This window comes from Physeter macrocephalus, chromosome 9 (genome assembly GCF_002837175.3).
Source record: "Physeter macrocephalus isolate SW-GA chromosome 9, ASM283717v5, whole genome shotgun sequence".
In the NCBI taxonomy this organism is placed as follows: domain Eukaryota; kingdom Metazoa; phylum Chordata; class Mammalia; order Artiodactyla; family Physeteridae; genus Physeter; species Physeter macrocephalus.
Genome location: NC_041222.1, coordinates 107,358,889 through 107,382,534, shown reverse-complemented (window position 1 = coordinate 107,382,534; position 23,646 = coordinate 107,358,889). Strand labels below are relative to the sequence as shown.

Here is a 23,646-nt window from a genome sequence, read left to right as displayed (position 1 = left end):
GCTTGGCTGTTTCTGTGATGCAGCCACAGGCAGCTTCTAGGGATGCACCAGCAAGGCGATAGGCATAACCTTTAGGTGGTGAGCATCCTCTCCAGCAGTTATTATTTGTAGACTTTTTGATGATGGCATAATTCAAAAAGATACACGCACCCCAAGGTTCACTGCAGCACTATTTACAATAGCCAAATCATCGAAGTAACCTAAATGTCCATCGACAGATGAATGGATAAAGATGTGGTACATATATACGATGGAATATTACTCAGCCATGAAAACGAATGAAATAATGCCATTTGCAGCAACATGGCTGGACCTAGAAATAATTATACTAAGTGAAGTAAAACAGACAGAGAAAGACAAATATATGATATCATTTATATGTGGAATCTAAAATATGACACAAATGAACTTATTTACAAAACAGAAACAGACTGACAGCATAGAGAATAGACTTGTGATTGCCAAGGTTGGAAAGGGAGGGATAAATTAGGAGTATAGGATTAACAGACACACACTACTATATATAGAATAAACAACAAGGACCTACTGTATAGCACAGGGAACTCTACTCAATATTTTGTAATAACCTATAAGGGAAAAGAATCTGGAAAAAATTAAAAAATATATAAATGTATAACTGAATCACTCTGCTATACACTTGAAACTAACACAGCATTGTAAATCAGCTATATTTCACTTACATATATAGTGTTCTAAATGTGTTCATAACATTCTTTTTTCCTTTAATGTCTGTAGTATTTATATGTCACTCTTACTTTGCCAATATTTTGTATTTTCTATTTTTCTTGTCAGTCTAATTAGAATTTATTAACATTACTCATCTTTTCAGAAAATTACATTTTGATTTCATTCACAGTTTCTAGTATTTATTAATTTTCAGTTTCATTGATTTCTTATCTTATTCTTATTTCCTTCCTTCTTATCCTGGACTTAATTTACTCTTCCTTTTTCTAGATTTTTTGAGGTGGAAGATTAGGTCATTGATCGTATGTTTCTCTTCTACCATAAATATTTAAAGCTAGAAGTGTATCTTCAATCACTATCTTCACTGCATCTCACAAATTTTGACATGTTGCATTTTCACCTTCATTAAATTAAAAGTATTTTCTAACTCCCTTGTGATATACTCTTTGAGATTTGGATCATACAAAAGTGCATTTTAAAATTTCCAAACATTTGGGATTCTCCAGATATATTTTTATGGTTAGTTTGAAATTAATTTTGTTGTAGTGGGAGAATAAACACCTGTGAGAGGCACATTATGAGCCATATTGAAGGAAACATCTCAACCACGTGCCGTTCCAACTATGCAAGGTCCTCACTGTTGGGAACGATGTCAACAGATGTCTAGAGAGAGATTTTGAGGAATTAGCTCACATGATTACAGAGGCCTGCAAGCCCAAATACACACGGCAGGCCAGCAGAGACTATGGCAGGCTAGAGCCTCAGAGAGGGTAGCTGCTCAGCTCCAAAGTCCGTCTGCTGGTAGAATTCTTGAGGGAAAATCAATCTTTTTTATAAAGTCTTCAACTGACTGAATGAGACCCACCCACATTGTGGAGAGTAATCTGCTTTACTCGAAGTCCACTGATTTAAAGTTAATCATCTAAGAAATACCTTCACAGGATGTGGTCCATATATACAATGGAATACTGCTCAGCCATAAAAAAGAATGAAATCATGCCATTTACAGCAACATGATATGATAGAGATTGTCACACTAAGTGAAGTAAGTCAGAAAGAGAAAGACAAACACCATATGATATCATTTATATGTGGAATCTAAAATACAACACAAATGACATTATCTATTAAACAGAAACAGACTCACAGACATAGAGAACAGACTTGTGGTTGCCAAGTTGGAGGGGGGTGGGGGAGGGAAGGACTGGGAGTTTGGGGTTAGCAGATGCAAACTAGTATATACAGGATGGATAAACAAGGTCCTACTGTAGAGCACAGGGAACTCTATTTAATATCCTGGGATAAACCATAATGGGAAAAAAAACATGAAAAAAGAATGTATATACATGTATAACTGAGTCACTTTGCTGTACAGCAGTAACAAACACAACATTGTAAATCAGCTATACTTCAATTTTTAAAAAAAAATTTTTTAAAAACCTTCACAGAAACATCTCGAAGAATGTTGGACCAAATATCCGGGCGCTGTGGCCCATCCACGCTGACATAAAATTAACCATCACAAATGGCATCTGAACTCCTATCTCCATGCCACTTGTCCTTCCTTGTGTAACTGTGTCTTGTGTCCTCTGATCCTGTAAGGCCATTCTGATATCCTATCTGAATTCTTAGAACTCTCTTGAACAACTGCTTTAGGATCTTATAAAGTGAAAAATGAAGATCAGAGCCTTCGAAAGCATTAGCTCACATTTTTACTTACGCTACGTCTGGGTTTATGGGATGTTGGTCCTCTTGAAAACAGAGACCCTGTGTTATTTTCCTCCAGGCCCTGGAGTTTGGGGTTAGCAGATGCAAACTAGTATATACAGGATGGATAAACAAGGTCCTACTGTAGAGCACAGGGAACTCTATTTAATATCCTGGGATAAACCATAATGGGGAAAAAAAACATGAAAAAAGAATGTATATACATGTATAACTGAGTCACTTTGCTGTACAGCAGTAACAAACACAACATTGTAAATCAGCTATACTTCAATTTTTAAAAAAAAAATTTTTAAAAACCTTCACAGAAACATCTAGAAGAATGTTGGACCAAATATCCGGGCGCTGTGGCCCATCCACGCTGACATAAAATTAACCATCACAAATGGCATCTGAACTCCTATCTCCATGCCACTTGTCCTTCCTTGTGTAACTGTGTCTTGTGTCCTCTGATCCTGTAAGGCCATTCTGATATCTTATCTGAATTCTTAGAACTCTCTTGAACAACTGCTTTAGGATCTTATAAAGTGAAAAATGAAGATCAGAGCCTTCGAAAGCATTAGCTCACATTTTTACTTCCGCTACGTCTGGGTTTATGGGATGTTGGTCCTCTTGAAAACAGAGACCCTGTGTTATTTTCCTCCAGCCCCTACCACCATGTCTGGGAAAGAGTAGAAATAAACACCCATTGAATACACTGCCATCTTTCCTTCAAAAAAGATGTACTGAGCTCATGTGAGCTTGAGAACAAAGCCTTCACAAGCTCAGATGTCCATGTCAGCTTTATCCATTGCTCTCACCTGTCTCCTAATAGCACCTTCAGGACTCTTCAGTAAAGGGATTAGAAACAGTCGATGGTGAACAACGAGGGAATTAACTAGACTACCAGCTCCATGAGGAAGCGATCTTATAAGTCTTATATCTACTCCAAGCACCTGCCACAACTCCAGACACCTATTAACTGCTCATGAAACAACTTGCACTGACCTGGGCGAAAATTCAATAGATTCTCTCTGTTACCAATTACCACCTTGTGGATGATGCTTTTATTTGTTAACAAAGAAAACCCACAGTATAGGAAACGTGCTGCCAGATTATACTAAATAAAATGAAAATTATGACTATTTCATTTTTATTGTAACAAAGCTTATTTATTATGCCTTATTGAATTATATTATTGAACCAAGTCAGAACTAAAATGTTGTGTATTTCAACATAAAACTGAATATACACTATACATTTTAGCAAGAAATGGTACATTTTAAATATCTTTCCGAATCTTTGTAACCCTACAAAAACTAAATTGAGCATATATGTTTTTAAACATCCACTCTACGTGAGTAAAAGGAAAGTCACATTAAAATGATCAATTTCATGCTCTCATACCTGTATTTCAAGGCCAAAAATCCAGCACACTTATTTTTCTTTTTAAGCATTTAATTTTCAATATTTTCAGTAACTATAGTCGTGACTGTTTGAAGAAAGTTCTAAGACTACTTAATTCATTTATACAAGCTTTTTGGCAATAGTATAACCAGAACCTCTTTGCTAAAAGACATTGCTATAATGATAAAATAAAATGCATATTTTCTTTAAGGACTTTCTTTCATTAATTCCACACAAGAAAACTAAGCACTCCCAACTAAAATGCTTTCAGGTTTCAAATTTTATTTATTTTCATAATGAGATGAGAAGAGGGTTCGGGTTGGGATTAGGGAAGGAGTATCCTTCTGTGTTTACGTGACTCGAATATCCATACAGGTGATGTTTCATGCAGAGACGTCATCACATCAGTCATTTTCAAACCCTCAAGTCCACGATCTCGTGTAATCCACATACACACGTGTGAACTAAAACCAGACTAGTTATTATGTGAAGTGACGTGGAAAGGAAATCGTACTAGACGACTTTCTGCAATTATCCCATTTCTCTCATAAAATTGGTAAGCGATATAATGAAGGTATTTGATTTTCCCTCCACAGGACCTGGTTAGTGACCTGAAGGAGAAACTTTCTGATCACTTCAAGGAAGTCATGGTGGGCCTCATGTACCCACCGCCCTCCTACGATGCCCACGAGCTCTGGCACGCCATGAAGGTAGAGGTCGGATGCGAAAATATTTCCATAGTGTGGGACCTGCCCTATGATGCTGCTATGTGTGATCAGGGAGGGGAGGGAACTTCTGCGCAAAGAAGAAACAAAAGAAATGCTGCGGGGGGTGGGTGTCAGGAAAGGGGGGACCTCCAGGGCCCAGCGGCGGGATCAGTCGCTTCTCCTGTTGTGCAAACTCAGACCCACCAACCCCGCTCTGTGCCAACCTGCCAAAAGGAAAGCTTCCGGGGCTGTTTGGATTTGTCTCTCCCCAGTATATCTTCATACATTAAGAGGAAATATTATAATTCATGTGAATCTCTTTACACTGTGGTATAAATTGGGCTCATAAAGTAATGAGTCAGCAGTAATACTGAGTCAGAGACAAAATATAGATGACATCTTTATTTTTGTGACCCTAAATTAATCCTTTACAAAAACTATTGCTCAAATGTAGCAAAATGTTACTTCTGAAGGATTAGAACAATTCTTTCTTACAGGAAAGAAATTAACTACAGATTTGTTAGAGGTTTGTTGGCTAGGGATGGGGGACAAATGGCTTTTCACATCTTTCCAAATGCTTATATGAAACACCTGCAGAGCTGCTGCACTCATTCCAATACAATGCCTGCCAAGGACCTGATTACCCTGGTCTGGGAACAATGTGTGACTCAAAAAGGGAAAGGGAAAAAAATTATGGAATCTGGATCTTGGCCATCATATTTGTAGATCAGAATAAGCCTAGGGGCTTCCCTGGTGGCGCAGTGGTTGCGCGTCCGCCTGCTGATGCAGGGGAGCCAGGTTCGCGCCCCGGTCTGGGAGGATCCCCCGTGCCGCGGAGCGGCTGGGCCCGTGAGCCGTGGCCGCTGGGCCTGCGCGTCCGGAGCCTGTGCTCCGCGACGGGAGAGGCCGCAGCAGAGGGAGGCCCGCATACCACACACACAAAAAAAAAAAGAGAATAAGCCTTATGTAAAATATGAATTTCAACTAATTTTTTTTACAATTCCATATGTGGAATTTACTCAATTAAAATCCAGTGAGTAGATATGAATTTCAAAAGTATTGAATTTTTTTTTACTATTTTTAAAAAAATTTTATTGGAGTATAGTTGATTTACACTGTTGTGTTAGTTTCAGGTGTACAGCAAAGTGAATCAGTTATACGTGTGCATACATCCACTCCACTCTTGTTTGTTTTTTAAGATTCGTTTCCCATATAGCCCATTACAGAGTATTGAGTGTTGCATGTCAGTCCCTACCTCTCGCAAAATGATGTGAAGTTAAGTCCTATGTTACTGTTTAAATGAAACTGTTACATTGTATCAATGTCTCATAGAATGGAAAGGATTTCTGAAGCTTTCTGAAAAAGATGCGTTGTCTTTAAAATCACCATCAGAGAAGAGTGTATGCCTATGGCTGAAAGAGACTACAGAAAGTACCCAGTCCAAATGTTTAGGCAAACGGTGCGGAAGTCCACAACCGGGGAGAGGCAGGGAGATGTCTCTGAAACATCTTTGCAAAATTAGAGACCCAGGATCAAATTCGAGCTTGCCCAAGAATTGATATTCGAGCAGGAAAAAAATCAGTGTCATGAGCATTGCTTAAACATCGTTTCCCACATTATTTAGAAATGCCCATGCTGTTTTACTCTATGAAGGAACAGAGTTTCAGATAATTTTATCTTCTTGGGACCAAACAGCTAGTAAGTAGCAGAGGCAGACTGAACTGGGCCTGTCTTTATCCCAAACATACTTCCTTGCCCTCTGCCACCTCTCAGAACACCAGGGAGACTGTATCCCTTTACTGCACAGAGTGCACTGTTATTTCCAGCACAGATGCCTTTATATTTCTCTCGCTCTGTCTTTCTAGGGAGCAGGCACTGATGAAAATTGCCTCATTGATATATTAGCTTCAAGAACAAACGGAGAAATTTTCCAGATGCGAGAAGCCTACTATTTGCGTAAGGAAATACACATTTGTACATATGTTTTACACTCATATAAACTTTGTATTTTTCAAATAACACGTAAAATATTCCAGTTTATGTATTTTAAAGAATTTTCTAAGACACTCATATGTGAAATACCACTCACTCAAGACTAATTAATTCACTAGGTAGAATCGATGATTAGGGTACTAAAAATGAAACAATTCCCTGGACAATCAGGTTAAGCGGTTTCCAGGAAAATAATTACTAGTTTCTATGAGATGGGTGTTTACATTAGGACAGCAAGTACCTGGCACAGTGGCTCAGGGAGCATCGTATCTCTTACCTATGAGGGACCAGGTATAAAGACAGAACAAAGCAAAGTGCGATGATCGCTCAGCGAATTCTACAAATATGGGCAACTACTTCAACTTACATAAACCTCATAATCACTGCGATCCACCTCAGAATCAGGTTTTTACACATTTTAAAAGTGGAAAGGTTAACTCTTTTCATTTTTAAAAAGGCTTAATGCCTTAAGTTCCATTGCGTCATGTATTATGTGACATTGAACTGTCAAGAAAATGTTCCAGACAATCAGCTCTATTGCATTCAAACAAAAACAAGACTTTCCCAAGGGGAGTGAAGTAAGACCCTTCACTGAAAATATTAAGACAGGACAAAGACTTGGGGAAAGCTGGGCTGGGCAGTGCGCTAAGGAAAGAGAAGGCAGAATTCTGAATTTTAAAGATTGCAGAATGCGAAATGATTCTCAATGTTGTTTTTCAGTTTTGGAATAGACATAGTATTTTTTTCTAAGAAAACCGACCTGGGCCTATGTTACCATTGCTGTCAAATTACTTGGGTGGACTGTTTATTGGCTTCATGTGAGTAGAATGTGGTAAAAGACAAAGAAATGTCAGCAGATTAGATGTCTCCTCACTTTCCACTCATAACGGGGGAAGTAGCACTGACCTAGGCAAGCACAGCGATATGTGGTTCTATCATAAACCAACCCTCCAACATGGGCGTTCTCGTACCCAGAATACAGCCGCGACCTGCAGGAGGACATTTACTCAGAGACCTCGGGACACTTCAGAGATACGCTGGTGAACTTGGTCCAGGTATGAAACTCCAAAATTCACACCATTTTGCACTATTAAAAAAAATAGGTATGTTTCGTTTTCAAAAAATAGGACAAAAGACTCCAGTTTACCCCAATTTAACAGTGAATTCTGTACAATAACAAGTACTGAATGCCAGCTAAATTCAAGGCACTACGATAGAAACTTGGGTTGGATATGGAAACAAACAAATATGAATAAGACACCATCTCTGTTCTCAAAGCAATCTACTGTAAGTAAAATGATTATAATTATCAACAAATGCATAAATAATTATATATTACAAGGGTGTTAACAGATTAAAAATACTACGGTTACAATTAGTAGAATGAGAACATCGCCTAAGGCCCCAGGGACCCAGGACCACACCAATAGGTGAATAGTCAGAATCACCAGATGGGAGTACAGTATACATAGGGATCCAGGAGCCTCACTCATGACTTTAAATTAGGAGAATCTGGATTACTGAAAATAAAAACTAGTTTTCCCTTCTTACCATCTCTTTATTTCTGTAATTCCATCTTCTTGAGTTTGTGTTGACCAAATCAATCAGACACACCCTCAGTACCTGATGAAGTGATGCAGGAAACGGGAGAGAGGATTCAGCAGGAAACAAGGGGCTTGAATTTAGGCAAGAAAAGCTATTTCGGTTCCTCTGTGTTATCACTCAGATTGTTGACTAGCCATCTTCTAGCAGGGAGAGCAGTGGATGGAACTCTTGATGTTCCAGCCCAGGTTATAGAACTTATAGAATGAAAGAAAACAAGGGAACATCAGGTCAGGAAAAAAATACAGAAAATCTCCCAACCACTCCAGAAAATAGACCCACAGCCATATGCTAATTTTTCTTTCTGAAATTGCAGGGTCAAACTTTTACCTAGAGAGAGTTCCTTTTTATTTAATTCTACAATGTTTTTTTACAAAAATGAACAACTTTATTTCTCAAGTTAAAGTACTGTATTACTTTACACAAGAAAGATAAAAATTAAGAATTCTTCCTACCCTGTCTAGAACTAGTCTATATACAGAAAATAGTTAAAATGAGAAAATGACTATTGATAATGATTTTTTTTCCTTTAAAATATCAATGGCAGTGTGCAAATTTAAGTGACTACTTCATTTTCCTTCTTTTCTGATTGGGCAATTTTGCTATCTTCCTCATTCGGGGTGGATTAACACATCCAATCAAACACAGGAGGTGTGGTTTCTTTAAGGTGTGTTTATTGTGATTAAAAACTTTATACTGTGCTTCACAATAGTCTCTATAATTTAAGAATGAATAAATATATCAGCCAGATTAGAACACAAACTAACAATTCCACTCATTGCCTGGCAACAAGGATTTTAAATTTTTTTAACTTTTTTTTGTGCCCAAGTTATTGTCAGTTTTGAATTAGGAATAAAGAAATCCAAAAGGAAAGATTCCAGAGGAAGCAAGTATTAGCTGCCCCAGACAGAGGAGAGATTGGTGACTAGGGCTGGTTGGATTTCTTCAAATTGTTCAACTGAAAAAACTGGCATAGTACTGAGCAAATCCATTGACCTTTCAATTAAAGTAAAACTTCTATTTGTAAAAACACAATCAAGAATTTGCTTTCTTGTTTAATTTGGTTTGCTGTGGTTTAATTTGGATGTGCATGGCATGGCCGCATAGTTCATAAAACTGCCTGTATCAATTCATCAAGTCCTATTCTGAAGATTCTAATCTTTGGGATGAGAACATCAATAGAGAATAGATATCGTCCAACTTGAGACTTCTGTGTAAGGTGTTGTAGAAATAAGCTTATTTAAATTTGTGACAGAAGTTGAGTCATTATAGGAAAAAAGTTTCTAATAATCATTATTAATATTAAAAATAATGTTACTTGGCAACATGTCAATTGAATATTTTCTAACTTTTCAACGTTGTACGATTAATTAAAACATTCTCTCAATTTAGAAGGGTCTTCATCGTTTGGTTTTCTAGGACTGACGCTCCATAATGTAAATTAAAACAACAGTTTCCAGTGAGAAATTCGTGTTGGCATTAGTACTGCCCCTAATAAAACCAAAAGTCCTATTATAAATCCATGAGTTGCATCTTAATAGCAAACACGTTTTTACTTTCTTAGTATCCAAAAAGAAATTTATTTCAATTTATTAAAGAAATATATAAGCTTTCTAGTAAGACAAAAAATATATTTCATCAGGACTATTTTGCATTCCACTAGGCCTATATCACAGTCCAGCCTCTGGACTGAAGAGAAAAGAAATTTGGCTTCTTTTCTCTCCCATCCACAGTTGATCCCCAGCACATCCCATAATAACAAGAATCTGTTTTGTAAATAAGTTCATTTGTATCATGTTTTAGATTCTACATATAAGCGCTATATGGTATTTCTCTTTCTCTATCTGACTTACCTCACTTAGTATGATCATCTCTAGGTCCATCCATGTTGCTGCAAATGGCATTATTTCATTCTTTTTTTATGGCTGAGTAGTATTCCATTGTGTGTATGTACCACATCTTTATCCATTCATCTGCTGATGGACATTTAGGTTGCTTCCATGTCCTGGCTATTGTAAACAGTGCTGCTATGAACATAGGGGTGCAGGTATCTTTTCAATATGTGTATGTGTATGACTGAATCACTTTGCTATACATCTGAAACTAACCCAACATTGTTAATCAACTATACTTCAATAAATTTTTTTTAAGGCAAAAAAATATAACAAGATACCTGCTGGTCTCCATCTCGGAGTCAGCTCCCCAGGGGAGCCGACTGGCTGCACCCTGTCCCTGGGAGCTCAGATGGGCTCCGTGGCTAGCCTGACGTTTCACGTCTGCTGAGTGAGAGACTAACCTGAAAACAACCCCAAGACACCATACCTCCACCTCCACTGTTAAATGTGATTATTCCCACCTCCAGCCCCACCTGACTGTACTCCAGTTCTACTTCTATTCGGTAAAATTCCGATGATCAAGTACTCAAATAACCTCTCAGAATCTCTGCACCTCGTCAAAGGTTATGCTACAAACCCCCTAAAAGTAACTGACAGCCAAGAATCAGGATCGCAGTGTGTATTTATAAAGGAAAGCTCTTACATTTCAGGAAAAAACACACAGTTCTGAAAATTAAACTTGAGAGAAAATAAATCACAAGGGGAAAAAATCAGTGAACAATATTTTCCCTTGATGTAATAGGGCTATCTATCTTATGCACAATTGCAGTTCCTTTTTCCTGAAATTAAACAATAATGCTTTATTTTTGATAGAGTATAAATATGAGGATGTGTATTTGTATATATAATATACAAATATAATATATAATATTATATATATATTATTTATATATAATGTTGTATATATAATATTATTTGTATAGACACACATATTTTAAAATAATACACAATTTATTTTATCACTGGGTTTCACCTAATTTGGATTTTGACTTTACAGGATAAAGTATTACTTCTTAAGTTCAATTTCTAGAGTTGGAACTTAAGTGTATGTGTGTGTTTAACCTTGAAATAGCTCTTCAGAGCAGTAAAATTGTTCTTTCAACATAGAGTATAAAAATTGATGGTGAAACAAGACCTAGATTTTATAAGAAGCCAAGGGAAATTAATGAGGTTTACTTAATGTATTTATAAGGTTTCATAGTATATTCCCCTTAAAATGTAAAACACAATTTACGAGTATAAGATAATACATATTTCAAAGAAAGCACTTAACTCATAATTGAAAATTGAAGTAAAACACTTATATTTCAAGATCAGGAGTCCCATGTAATGCTTAGTAAAATGTATAATTTCTCATAGATGTTTAAATATTTTGAAGTCTGACCACTGACTTCTGACTTCTACCTTAATGGCTCTTCATTTTGGACCTCCTGGTTCAGGCTTTGGATCAGTAAATTTCCAAGAGTGGAAAAAGATGTAACGTTAACTAGAGAATTGAAGAAGTCCATCACTTCTGACCACTATCTGTGGTGTACACCATTTCAGAGACTCTGTCTAGACATCTTACAAAAAGAGGTGATGAGTTCCAGCCAAATAACTGAGGGGCACCACTGTCTGGTGACCAAGTTCCTTCTACCCTCCATTTGGGATCCTTATTCTCTCTGCCCCTATCTCTCTCTGTAGATAGATGTTTGATAGATGGTAGATGATAGATACACAACTACATATATACATAGAGAGATGATAGATACATAGATAGATAGATAATAGATACATAGGTAGATAGATACGTAGATAGATGATAGATAGATAGATAGATAGAGGTAGAGATAGGTAGACAGGTAGATAGATGACAGATAGATAACAGATAGACAGACAGATAAATACTCTGTGTAAAACAACCAGGTATATATCTATGTATCTTTTTTTTTTTTTTTTTTGCTGCGTTGGGTCTTTGTTGCTGTGCGCAGGCTTTCTCTAGTTGCATCGAGTTGGGGCTACTCTTCGTTGCGGTACGCGGACTTCACGTTGCAGTGGCTTCTCTTGCTGCAGAGCACGGGCTCTAGGTGTGCGGGTTTCAGTAGTTGTGGCATTCGGGCTCAGTAGTTGTGGCCCGTGGGATCTTCCCGGACCAGGGCTCGAACCCGTGTCCCCTGCATTGGCAGGCGGATTCTTCACCACTGCGCCACCAGGGAAGTCCCTCTATGTATCTCTTGCTCTTGGCTCTAAGTCAGCTGTGTGTCCTTGGGTTTATCATTTTGCTTTCTTGAGATTCCAGGTATTTACCCTGTATAGGAAAGGAAGTGAACCCATTCTGCTTCATTCCCTCCCGGGACCCATATTCTAAAATTCTTCAGCAATCATCACATCCTCCTCCTCCCTCTGCATCTTCACTTTCAGAATCAAAGGAAACACCGCCCATGGCTTTCATCTTTTTGACATCATGAACATTCAGATACACCTCTTTTTTGTGTGAATTAATAGAGATTGAGGGAATTGGAAGCTTTAAGGTATTCATGAAATGTGAAGTGTTTAAATTACTGTCATATTTTCTGGGAAAAAAAAAGAGCTTTTAATCTATAAAGAATTTTCCAACAGGGCTATTTCTAATAAGAAAACCACTCAACCAGAACACGTTCTTCTTGAAAACGAATGCCAATCACTGAACTGACTCACAGCACTTCCTGTGCTTTTATTAAACCAGATTTACAGATCTAATTATCTGTCAGATAATGAAAAGTTAGTCACTGAGAGATCAATTAATCCACATGTGCAAATCACACTGCAGATAAATGTTTCCACAGACAGAAAACATGGAAACTGTCCTCATCTTGGCTGTCAGGAGACTCCCGGTGATGCTTCGTCAGACTCACGACCTGAGGCCTCTAGGGATCATCTGTAGCCACTTTGCTCCAAATACTTCCAGCCAGATTTTAATGCCTTTAATTTCTTCCTTTCACATTTTTATTTTGCCCCTAACCCCAATTCTCATTTATGCCGTTTCTCTGATATTTACATCACCTACCAGTCTACTGTCTTAGGCTTTTTATATGACAAAATCCACTTGCTGGGAAAAGCTAAATCACACATTAACTGATTCACATTTTTTTAATCTACCAGTCTGCTTAAAGTGCTTTTGGCAATTACCTGCACAAAGAAGTAAACAGAGGGGCACCAGTTCAAGTTAAACGTCCAAAAATCAAATCTCTCACAAAAATTTCAGAACTGCAGAAAATTCTTAAATATTTCTCACAAACTTTGCATGCATAGGTGTTTACTTAGCTAGGTCCATCGTTTGACTGGAAAAAACACTTCAGTGAGCCAGAAAATCTTCCCGTTTCTACTAACTGCTGTTTAAATTCTGCCATCTAAAAGGTATTTCTTTAACTTCCCTTCCTTCGTTTAGTATTGACTCCGTGAATATTTCTCAAAAGCCTACAACGTGCCAAGGACAATTGGGAATTGCCAAGGACAATTGGGAATTATCAAAAGAGACAAAGACCCCAGTCTTAAGAAGCTTGCATTCTAGTCGGGGGATGCAGACAGCTAAGGAGAAATCTAATAAATTGGTGCACTTCACAGCATGTTAGGTGATGAAGGATACGGCAGGGCAGGGGAGGGGATGGTGGGTAGGTTACGTTGCACAGCTTGGTCAGGGCAAATCCCATTGAGAAGACGAGACTTGACCAGTTAAGCTGGTTAACTTATATGGCTTTTTCTGTCTCAGTTTGATCAGAACCAAGTAACCTTTCATGAGGGTCTGGCCTCACCCTTGCTCTCTCTGGAGCCTAAGACTCACACTAGTGCCAGGCTGTGTTCCCCACAGGGTTCCAGCCAGCGCGGTCTGTCTCGCAGCCCTGGCCTGCGGGAAGGGTCTGCCCTGCTGCGGCCATAAACCACTCCATCTGTCAGGCTCCGCTGCCGGCTTGTCGGCCAGCAGGCAAGTTCCTCCATCAGGAGCAGATGAGAGATTGGGGGCCCATTCGTGCTGCCTCGGGGCTGAGATGAATTCAGGAAGGTGTCTTCATGGCCTCGGCTGCCCTATCTTGCTCTATCACTGAGTTCATTTCCAGAGTCCGAAAAGACAACAGGAGCAGAAGATAGTGTGCTCTGTGTTCTTCCAGCAAAGTCAAAAAAGAAAAAAAAAGCATTTCCTCCAGATCTGGACCCAAAGGAAAAGAAAGGTTAAATAAACTGTCTCATCACATGTCTCTCTGACCTCTTTCTGCCCTGTTGTCCTCGTAACCCTCAGGGACCAGAGGGTCCTGCATTAGTGAGCTCTCCTTCCCTCCTGTTTGAAAGGACTTCTCTTAGGGCAGCTTGGCCGTGTCTGTTCTTTCTTCATATGAAAAAGAGGCAGGAGTGAAACAAATTTACAAAATACTCTCACTGCACACATTCTGGATTTCATGGTTATTTTACTGTTGCCAATATGAGATGTTACAAGTCAGAGACCGAGCATTAACTCACGCTTTCTCTCTGCCTTTACCTTCTGATGATGTTAAAATCCCGTCTCTACCAGCCCGCCAGGCAGTGGGCGCTGTTTGAAGGGGTGGGCGGCGGAGATACCCCCCAGGGAATTGGAAAAACTAAAAACTTGTCAACTCCTTTGAAAGATTACCTCGGCTACAAAGAAAAAATGAAAAGTGCCCACATTTTAAAAAAGACCTGCATTGCATAAAGTACCCAAGAAATGTAGACTAACTCCGACTAATGACAGAACTTTCTTAGGAGTCTCCAGTGTGTTTGGTGGCTCAAAGATTTGTGTCCCGGTAACCCTACTAAGTTGTCAATTCAGAGCACTTACAGAGGGAAACCTGTGCTTACTTCACAGGGAACCCGGGAAGAAGGGTACACGGACCCTGCCACGGCTGCCCAGGACGCCATGGTAACGGGCCAGCCCTGGGGCGACCGCGGGACCTTGGCCACGCCAGCCTGGGGCCGCGGTGCTAGCTGGTGGCCTGTGATGTTTCAGGTGCTGTGGGAGACCTGCCAGCAGAGGACAGGGGAGCACAAAACGCTTTTGCAAATGATCCTGTGTAACAAGAGCTACCAGCAGCTGTGGCTGGGTAACTGCCCTCTGTTCTTTACAGCTACCCCCTGATTAGAGAACAAAAAGCAAGTAGGTAATTGGGAAAGGGGAGTGTTACATATAAAGAGAGGAAAGCCAGTTATCTCAAAGGTACCTCTTTGGGGTTATGTTTGTACAGACGTGCCTCATCTGATAACATTGCTAAGGATGAAGTTCCCCTAGAATTTTATTTTGCCAATAATTGAATCACATAACCTTTCAATACTAAACTTTTTAAAACCACCTCTGTTTCTGATGGAGAACTTATTCACCGATATTACCTATCTCCTGTCAGGTGCATCATACGTTGTCTTAAAAAGAATATGGTGAACACAGTCCGTAATGAACCAAGGTCATTACTATTGAAGTCATGATTTGGGTGAAGCTGCCTTACTGGTCCTACTTTGTTCGACTTTCCCCAAACTGCTGTACCTTTCTGTCTCCCTTATTTTTTAAAATACTTTTTTGGTTTTTTTCTACTATATATGACACACACAAGTCCATTAAAAAATTTTAAAAGATGGCCTACTGCAACCCAACACCCACCCCTATACTTTATTTACCTTCACTGTGTATAAGCAACCAAATCCATGTTTGCATTTTAAATTTATAATATTCATAAAATCTCCTTTGAATTATATCGATTTGTTGAAGTTTTCCAGGAATTTCAAACTATTTCTGGGCAAGACATAGTAGATGCCATTAATGAATGTTATGATGGATCCTTTCAAGAGCTGCTAGTTGCAATTGGTGAGTAATAATGTGTTTGGTACAATGAATGCTGATTAGCTCTGATTGAATTAAAGATGCATGAGCAAGCTCTTGATTGAGTCACTTTCCCCTGAATTTAATTATTTAGACAGAACGTTCACTCTGTAGAGGAAACACGCATCGGCTACTGATACAATGCACTAAACTGGCAAGCTGAAAGCTTTCATGAACCCATACCCTTCCTAACAGCTGTCAACTTTCACACTAGGAAACCTTGAATTCTCAGGTGATTGGGATCTCACACCTTTAAATTCCTCTTGTACATACTAACCTCCTTTCCCTTGTAAAGAAGGTTATGGTTTTACCGCTATTCTAAATGTTGACATTTTAATACAATGTACAATGAGGGACCCCACAGAGAACTCACAGAATATCAGTCTTCCAGGACTGTAACTGGAAAAAACAAAAAAAAAAGCGTTCTCATTGTTTCCCAAATTTTGAAGAAAATATGTACTGTCACTCCCAAACTTTCTTCTTTTCTCTCTGATTTTTCCTAGTTCTCTGTGTTCGAGACAAACCAGCCTATTTTGCTTACAGACTATACAGTGCAATCCATGTAAGTATGAGCCACGTAGTTTTAAAATTTCTCCAGAAATCATGTCTACTTTCTCAAAGGACTAGTTTTTACTTCAATTACTTAAATACTGATTCCCATATTTGAATTTGTATGCAAATATATTAATTTCAAAGAAAATATGCTCCAGTGAAGAAATATATTATACACCAAAATGAGATCCATCAAATAAAGATAACGCTCTGCTTTCTGTATCAAACAGAGGTACCCAAGAAGTATTCCTTGGGGCCTCTCCCCTCAAGGAGATGTGCTTTAGCATTTCTTAGCATCTGGAGGAACTGGTAGGTCCAAATGCTTTCACCGCATATGAAGACCACCCCCTCATACTCAGGCAATTACACAACATATGGCACCAAGCAGAAAATGTCAAAACATTACAAACTCTCAGAAAGAAATGGCTGCATTCCTGAACTTTAAAAACACAAAATGTGAGTGGTTATTTTTAAACATAAAGTATTTTTTTAAAACACACTTAAAATGAGACAGCTGGACAACAATAAACTCTAAAGGTATTTTTGTAATTAAGTGAGAATGTTTTTTAGTTTCGGGTGATAGTCAACGGCACATCTTTGGTGCGTTCATTTTCAAAGAAACAAACACTTACGTGCATGAGACAATGCATATCTCATCCACAATGTGCATGAAAATATTTAGAAAATGAAAAAGGTCTCATACAAATCACTACACATGTCATAGCCCTGAAAACTCAAAGAAAATCATCAAAAACAATTCAGTGGTACAATAATTTCACGGGAGTGTTTTATCCTCAAAGAAATTGTTACAGACCAACTTCTTAGAGGTAGCCAACAAGCTTGGATAATATGCTAATCATCAAGAATTTTTTTTTTATTTATTTTTATTGATGTACAAGTATTTTTCATTGGGTACCAGAACCCATGTATCCTCAGAACACAGGATGAAGATCAGTGCCCACAGTCCTCTGCTTCTTTTCGATTCTATTTCCAAGAATAAAGGTGGATTTGATTAACTATATATTTAAAAGTGTATTGGGCAAGGATATTGGATGATATCAACCGTTTCCTTCTCCAACAAAAAGAGTAAAGCTTCACTTGTGAATGACCTTGGGAAAATAATCACATTACTCTGATTCCAATTATGCCCAAAGTGAGGGCCAATTATCGTAATAATAAATAAAAACTCTACCCTTGCTGTGTGTGTCAATGCAAAAAGGAAGGTATGCGTACTCACGAACAGTTTGCAGGTACAGCAGAGGAGTGTATATTCCAGTAATCAGAGTCTTCATATACAAGGGCCTCCTGCCAATGTCAAGTATTGTTCAAAAGCTGTTTTCACCAGCTCTCACCAAAGAAGATCTCTGTTTTTCTGCAGTGTATTCTAAGCGAATGATACACAACTTAAATATGGGAAGTTGGTTGGATCATTCATTTTCATCACTTCAAATTATGAAAAAGTTTGTTAGTAGGTCCATACCCAAAACATTCAGACATCAAAAATTAGCTGCTGCTTCCTGGCCACTGGATGTCACCAGTGCTCCATTTGAACAGACAGGTTGAAATTACTTTGTGAAGCGGTATTCGTTCCGGACCTAGTACACAGAAAGGGATGGCTGTGTATTTTTCAGTATTGGAGGTTAAATCAGCAAATATTTTGAGTACCTGGAATTCTTAGTTTTACAGTTTTCCACAATAAGCAGACGATAAAATTAAAATATAATTGCCGTCTTAGAAACGCTGACCTTCATCTAACAGAGTTGGGACCCACCTCCCAACCCAGGAAGAATTTTTACCTAGAAAGAGCACATGATCAGATTTGCATCTTAAAGTGCAGTGTTCAGGAGACAGTGGGGAGGTTGACCAGATTTAAAAGGGAGAATTATAGAGTCTCAGACGTAGAAAACTTATGGTCGCCAGGGGGTAAGGGGAGAGGGATAAATTAGGAGATTGGGGCTGACATATACACACTACTATGCATAAAATGGATAACTAATAAGGCCCTGCTGTATAGCTCAGGGGACTCTACTCAACACTCTGTAATGGGCTATATGGGAAAAGAATCTAAAAAAGAGTGGAGATACATATATATATATATATATATATATATATGTACATGTATAACTGAATCACTTTGCTGTACAGCAGAAGCTAACACAACATTGTAAATCAACTACACTCCAATAAAAAAAATTTTTTTTAAATAAAAGGGAGGATTATTGCAGAATCAGGTGAAGTGATAAGGGCCAGCATCAGGGCTGTGACCCTGGAAATAGAGATTAGAGGGCATTTAAGAAGCAGAGTAGATGGACCACTTCACAGTGTGTGTACAGTGCGGGGCGGGGGCGGGGGGGCGGGTCACAGAGGGGAGGCGGAGTCTGAGTCGATGCCCCTGGGTGGGGATGCCAGGGCTTGAGGGATACAGGACCAGGAGCACACGGCCACAGAAAAGAGGATGAGTCGATTTTAGAGAGACTGACTTTAAGGTGCTGCTTCCTTATTGTTTTTCTCCCCTTGGCTGTGTCTTTTAGGACTTTGGTTTCCATAATAAAACCGTGATCAGGATTCTAATTGCCAGAAGTGAAATAGACCTGATGACCATAAGGAAACGATACAAAGAGAGATACGGGAAGTCTCTCTTCCATGATATCAAAGTAAGTCTCCTACTCATGATTTATTTGCACCCATATTTGATCCTTTTCGAAACTGAAACAAGAGCTGTAATTTAAGTAACTTCACGGTGGAATCTAAAAAGTTAAATATTCTGGCTGGGATCATCTACATTAGTAGATCAGGCAGGCTTAGTGCACCAGCAGGTGAGGAAAATCCCTTCACCTCGGTGACAAAACTTATTCCTCTTTGATGTGTTTTAAGCCAAAGTCATTGGTTTGTCATGTAAACTATTCATCCCATGATCATGTGATGAGGCTCTACAAGCTAAATGCCCAAGGATGATCAGCACCGGAAGGACACGTTTTGCAAGAAGAGCCCATTAATTGTGAAGAGCTTTCTGAGATCAGCTCTCCTGTGTTGTCATAGGAGGGGGCAGCCAGTCAGATCCATCACATGGGTGCAAAATTCTGCACATGGCCATCCCATGAGCCCTTGAAGCTCATGCCAAGAAGCAATGACTCAGAAGTAAACAGGCCGGTGGTTTCTTCATTCTGATACACCTAAGCTTTAGCCTGGATTTTGATAAAACCTAGCAAAGAATTATCAGAATATGTAAGACCATCTGTGTAATTTGGGGCACCCCATGGAAAATGAAAACGTTTGACTCCTCGTTCAAAAAAGTATAAAGAATTTCAAGATGGCACCCTCAGAGCATTAACCCAAGCACAGGGCCCTAGAATGTATCCTAATGTATATTCTGCACAGAGCTAAGTCCTGTTACCTTGTCCACGTTGTTTCCACTGAAATTTTCAGTTGCATAAAATAGCTTTTTAGTTTATTGAAAGATACGGAAGAAACTTGACAACCCAAGGAGCGAGGGATCACACAACCCAGAAGACCTTGTAGGCCCTCAGAGAGCTGAAGTGGTTTCCAAGAGGAAGGGTTAATGGAGCATTTAAGAGACATCTTCCTCCTTCGTCTTTTCTTTTTTTTTTTTTTCGGTACGCGGGCCTCTCACCGTTGTGGCCCCTCCCGTCGCGGAGCACAGGCTCCGGACGCGCAGGCTCAGCGGCCATGGCTCACGGGCCCAGCCGCTCCACGGCACGTGGGATCCTCCCGGACCGGGGCACGAACCCGTGTCCCCTGCATCGGCAGGCGGATTCTCAACCACTGCGCCACCAGGGACGTCCCCCTCCTTCGTCTTTGATAAAACTCTCCTTACAGCCACCTTCAAAACCTTAAACTTTTAGTGGTGCTAAACATTTCTCACTGAGAAATGCGTGTCATAACTCATTTTCTAAATGAATAAACTAGTTCTAATACCTATACAGCAATTAACGACAGCCACCTCAAAATCCACTAATATTCACATATGATTAATGCAACTTTACTCTGTGCATTTAAGGCAGTGAACTATAATTACACAACTTTGTGTAAGAGAACATGGATGTGAGAGTTGACTTTTAACAAAGATAAGTTTTATAATTCCTTTTATTTATTACTACCATTTTTTTTGAAAAACTTAGAAACTATGGAAGCATGATAAAAGGATTAAAATGGCCCTAATTCTCCACCACAGACAACCAAAAACAAAATTTTTTTGTACATGTTTTCTTTTAAAAAACGTTTTACTACTTAAAGAAATATTTTTATGAAATCGTGGATCCCACTGTAAAAGTTCTAAAGTACATAAACTGCCCCACATTATTATTTATTGCTTTTTACTTTTTCACCATTATACATAATATTACGGTGTATATTTTGGAGCATAAATCTTGGGCTCATCAGTAACTGATCATTATTTCCTTAGGATAGATTCCTTGAAGTAGAATTTCTGCATTAATGAGTGTGAACATTTTTAAGCCATCTGAGGCACATTGCCCAGCCTGCCCTCCAGACTCTACACTGATTTACAACAATAAATGAGGACATCTCTTTCAAGTTGAGGAGAAGATTTGATTTCACTGGAAGTTCTTCTTCTTATAAAAACACATTAGGGTTCCATCAACCTTATATAAACTTCGTTCTATTGACGATAACCATGGCATTATTTTTCAGTAACTTCCAGGGGATAGTTCTCAGGGCATATTAAATATTTAGATGAAAAAAATAAATAATTTTTGTGATGCTAACGGCCCACGGTCTTTCATTCCATCCCCCAGACGAATTACGCGTCTTTTTAGAAATACTATGACACTGTATTTCAAATACATGACATTTTCTTCTTTTCAGCATTTCGCTTCGGGGCATTATGAGAAGGCTCTGCTTGCCATCTGTGCTGGTGATGCTGACGGCTACTAAATAAAAAGAAGGATTTGGCGGATGCGCTCATCTTCAGAGACACGTCAGAATATAGATTCTGTGATGAATATGCATTGTTGGTAGCATTATCACAAAACTATAGAATCATATTTTCTTTTCTCTCTTTAAAATTATTCCAAGAATAATTATTATCAATAGGTTATTCAAGAAAAACCTATTGACAAAAGTGTATGAGATTGGATTTGCACATATCTAAATCAGGAGTTCGTTAGATTGCGTGTAACAGTAATAAAAGACATTATTGCATTGAAATATGCTCTTTAATGTGAACCGTCAATTCCCTACAAGGAGTGGGTCTGCTTACAGCTGTCCCAGCATGCTGTGGGAGATGAGGGAAACGGGGTGCATGGCCATCCTCTTCCCCACTTGAGACTCTGGACAAACGCAGTAAAGCCAAAGTGAACATCTCAGTCCCCTTTAAATGAAAATAAAGATATAAAACAGCAGAATACAGCCAGATATATACTTGTCAAGCTTAGCTGTGTAAGAGACTTAGATGGAAAAATAGGCATGTGTGTGCACACGCGTGAGCGTGAGTGCTGTGTATTTGACAACCACTCTGCTAAAGGCAACGTCTCCAGCTACTGCTGTTCTTGGCGTTAGTGCCTAGCCAGCCACTTGCCCAGGCAGCGTCAGCAGAGTCCTTGTTCCTTGTTTGTCTTAACTCCTTAACGTCAGCATGAAAGCCTATCTGGGAAGTAACTATACGATTTGTGCCATTAGTCAAGGCTGTTCCCTTCTCTGCCTGAAGATTTGGTAAATTAGGAGCAGCAAAGAAAAAGTACTCACTGAGTCAGGTTTGGGGGAGAATCTAGTTTGACGCCACAGTCTAGCCAAGAGCAAAAGCAGGGACAGAGATGGGTGAGCCCATGACAGAGGGATAAGCTCCCAGGATACACAGGGGGGGACACACAAATGTGGTCACAGAAAGCAGCAGTTAAGGAAGGCAAGCAAGGCAAACGTGGACACGCAGGCAATAAACCTAGACCTGCTGGTGACACTGGTGGATGTGCTTTATTCCACGTGGAGCGCTCTCAGTGGCTCACAGCCTAGTCTCTGTAGATGTGTCCCCACTGGTCTCGGGGACGTGGAAAATGTGCTCAGAACCTGGGGTCTGCCTGGGGGAAGAATACAGGACATTTAGAAACATGTAATAATTAGACATCTGAAACTACTTTCAAGAGTTCAGCTCACTGCTACAGTGTATGATGTTGTATAATTTGAACTTGGGTTTTATTTCTGCCTTTAAAAAAAATCATTAGCATTTCAAGCCAAAGTAGTAATTGTTTGAGACATTTAGCGTAGCTATTACACAAGCTAAAACTCTTAGAAGAAAAATGTTAGAATTCCTGATGAGAACTTAGACATCTAACGAAAAACTTTCCACCCTAAGATATCTTTATATACGCTGTTCAATAAATTGTGAAATCTATACTTTAGTTAAGTAATCTCTTTTACGTCTTTAGCGCAGCATGAAAATCGAATCAGAAACAAATCTGGACTTAGGTAAGAAGAGATTTATTGGAAAAGACCATTGCACTAAGTGGAAAAGCCTACTGCAAAGGGAAAACACTGACCGTGGGATGTGCGGGGGTCTCAAAGGTCAGCAGAAAAAGATCCTCAATTTATAGGGATTAGTAAACAAGGCTGGAAATGATCAGGTGCGGGGGAATGGGGGTGCGTGCGGTGTGATTGCACAGTTGACCTCACAGTGACCTGGGGTTGGGGCAGGGACAGGTGATCTGTGGACCCCTCCGGGCAGCTTTCAGGAGGAGCCTAAAGGTGGATTACAGTTCAGGGACTTGTGGGGCAGATGGGAGAAGCCTGACTAATATTTGGTCAAGTTAGCAGGTATTCTGTCCAGTTGGTCAGCAGGAGAAATCAGTTCAGCTAATCCTTTAAGAGACAAAGCATGAGAATTTGGAGGGTGTGTTGAGGATGGTCACAAGGAACAAGGGGTTGTTTGCAAGCCTCTTCTTAGTCACGCAGGAAGGGGCAGTGACCCATGTCCTGAAACACAAAGGGTGGCATTCTGCCTATCTCTGTCTCCTAGGCGCACAGGACTCAGGAAAATTGGACACGGTGCGGGTCGTTCTTTTCCCCCAAGTTTTCCGTCGAATGCTTCACTTAGTTGTTTAAATGACAACACAACGTTGTCATCTTCGTCATCGCATAATTCACTTAGTGAGATCCTGTACAAGATGAAGTGTTTCAATTATTATCATGGGTTTTTGTACTTAAAGATGTTCAGGCTTCCCTGGTGGCGCAGTGGTTGAGAGTCCGCCTGCCGATGCAGGGGACGCGGGTTCGC

At 39.4% G+C, this 23,646-nt stretch overlaps 1 protein-coding gene across 1 annotated transcript in view; it reads left to right on the top strand.

The window, feature by feature from the left end:
- The window catches only part of ANXA10 (annexin A10), a 65,901-nt gene extending 44,317 nt beyond the window's left edge, over window positions 1-21,584 (top strand). Inside the window, exons 4-12 of the mRNA XM_007116319.1 lie at window positions 4,413-4,526; window positions 6,389-6,479; window positions 7,491-7,570; window positions 14,847-14,900; window positions 14,988-15,081; window positions 15,738-15,833; window positions 16,352-16,410; window positions 18,932-19,054; window positions 21,246-21,584. Coding sequence (XP_007116381.1) covers window positions 4,413-4,526; window positions 6,389-6,479; window positions 7,491-7,570; window positions 14,847-14,900; window positions 14,988-15,081; window positions 15,738-15,833; window positions 16,352-16,410; window positions 18,932-19,054; window positions 21,246-21,314 — 780 coding nt within the window. The 3' untranslated portion in view covers window positions 21,315-21,584. The remainder of the gene's footprint in view (window positions 1-4,412; window positions 4,527-6,388; window positions 6,480-7,490; window positions 7,571-14,846; window positions 14,901-14,987; window positions 15,082-15,737; window positions 15,834-16,351; window positions 16,411-18,931; window positions 19,055-21,245) is intronic.
- The last annotated feature ends 2,062 nt before the right edge of the window (window positions 21,585-23,646 follow it).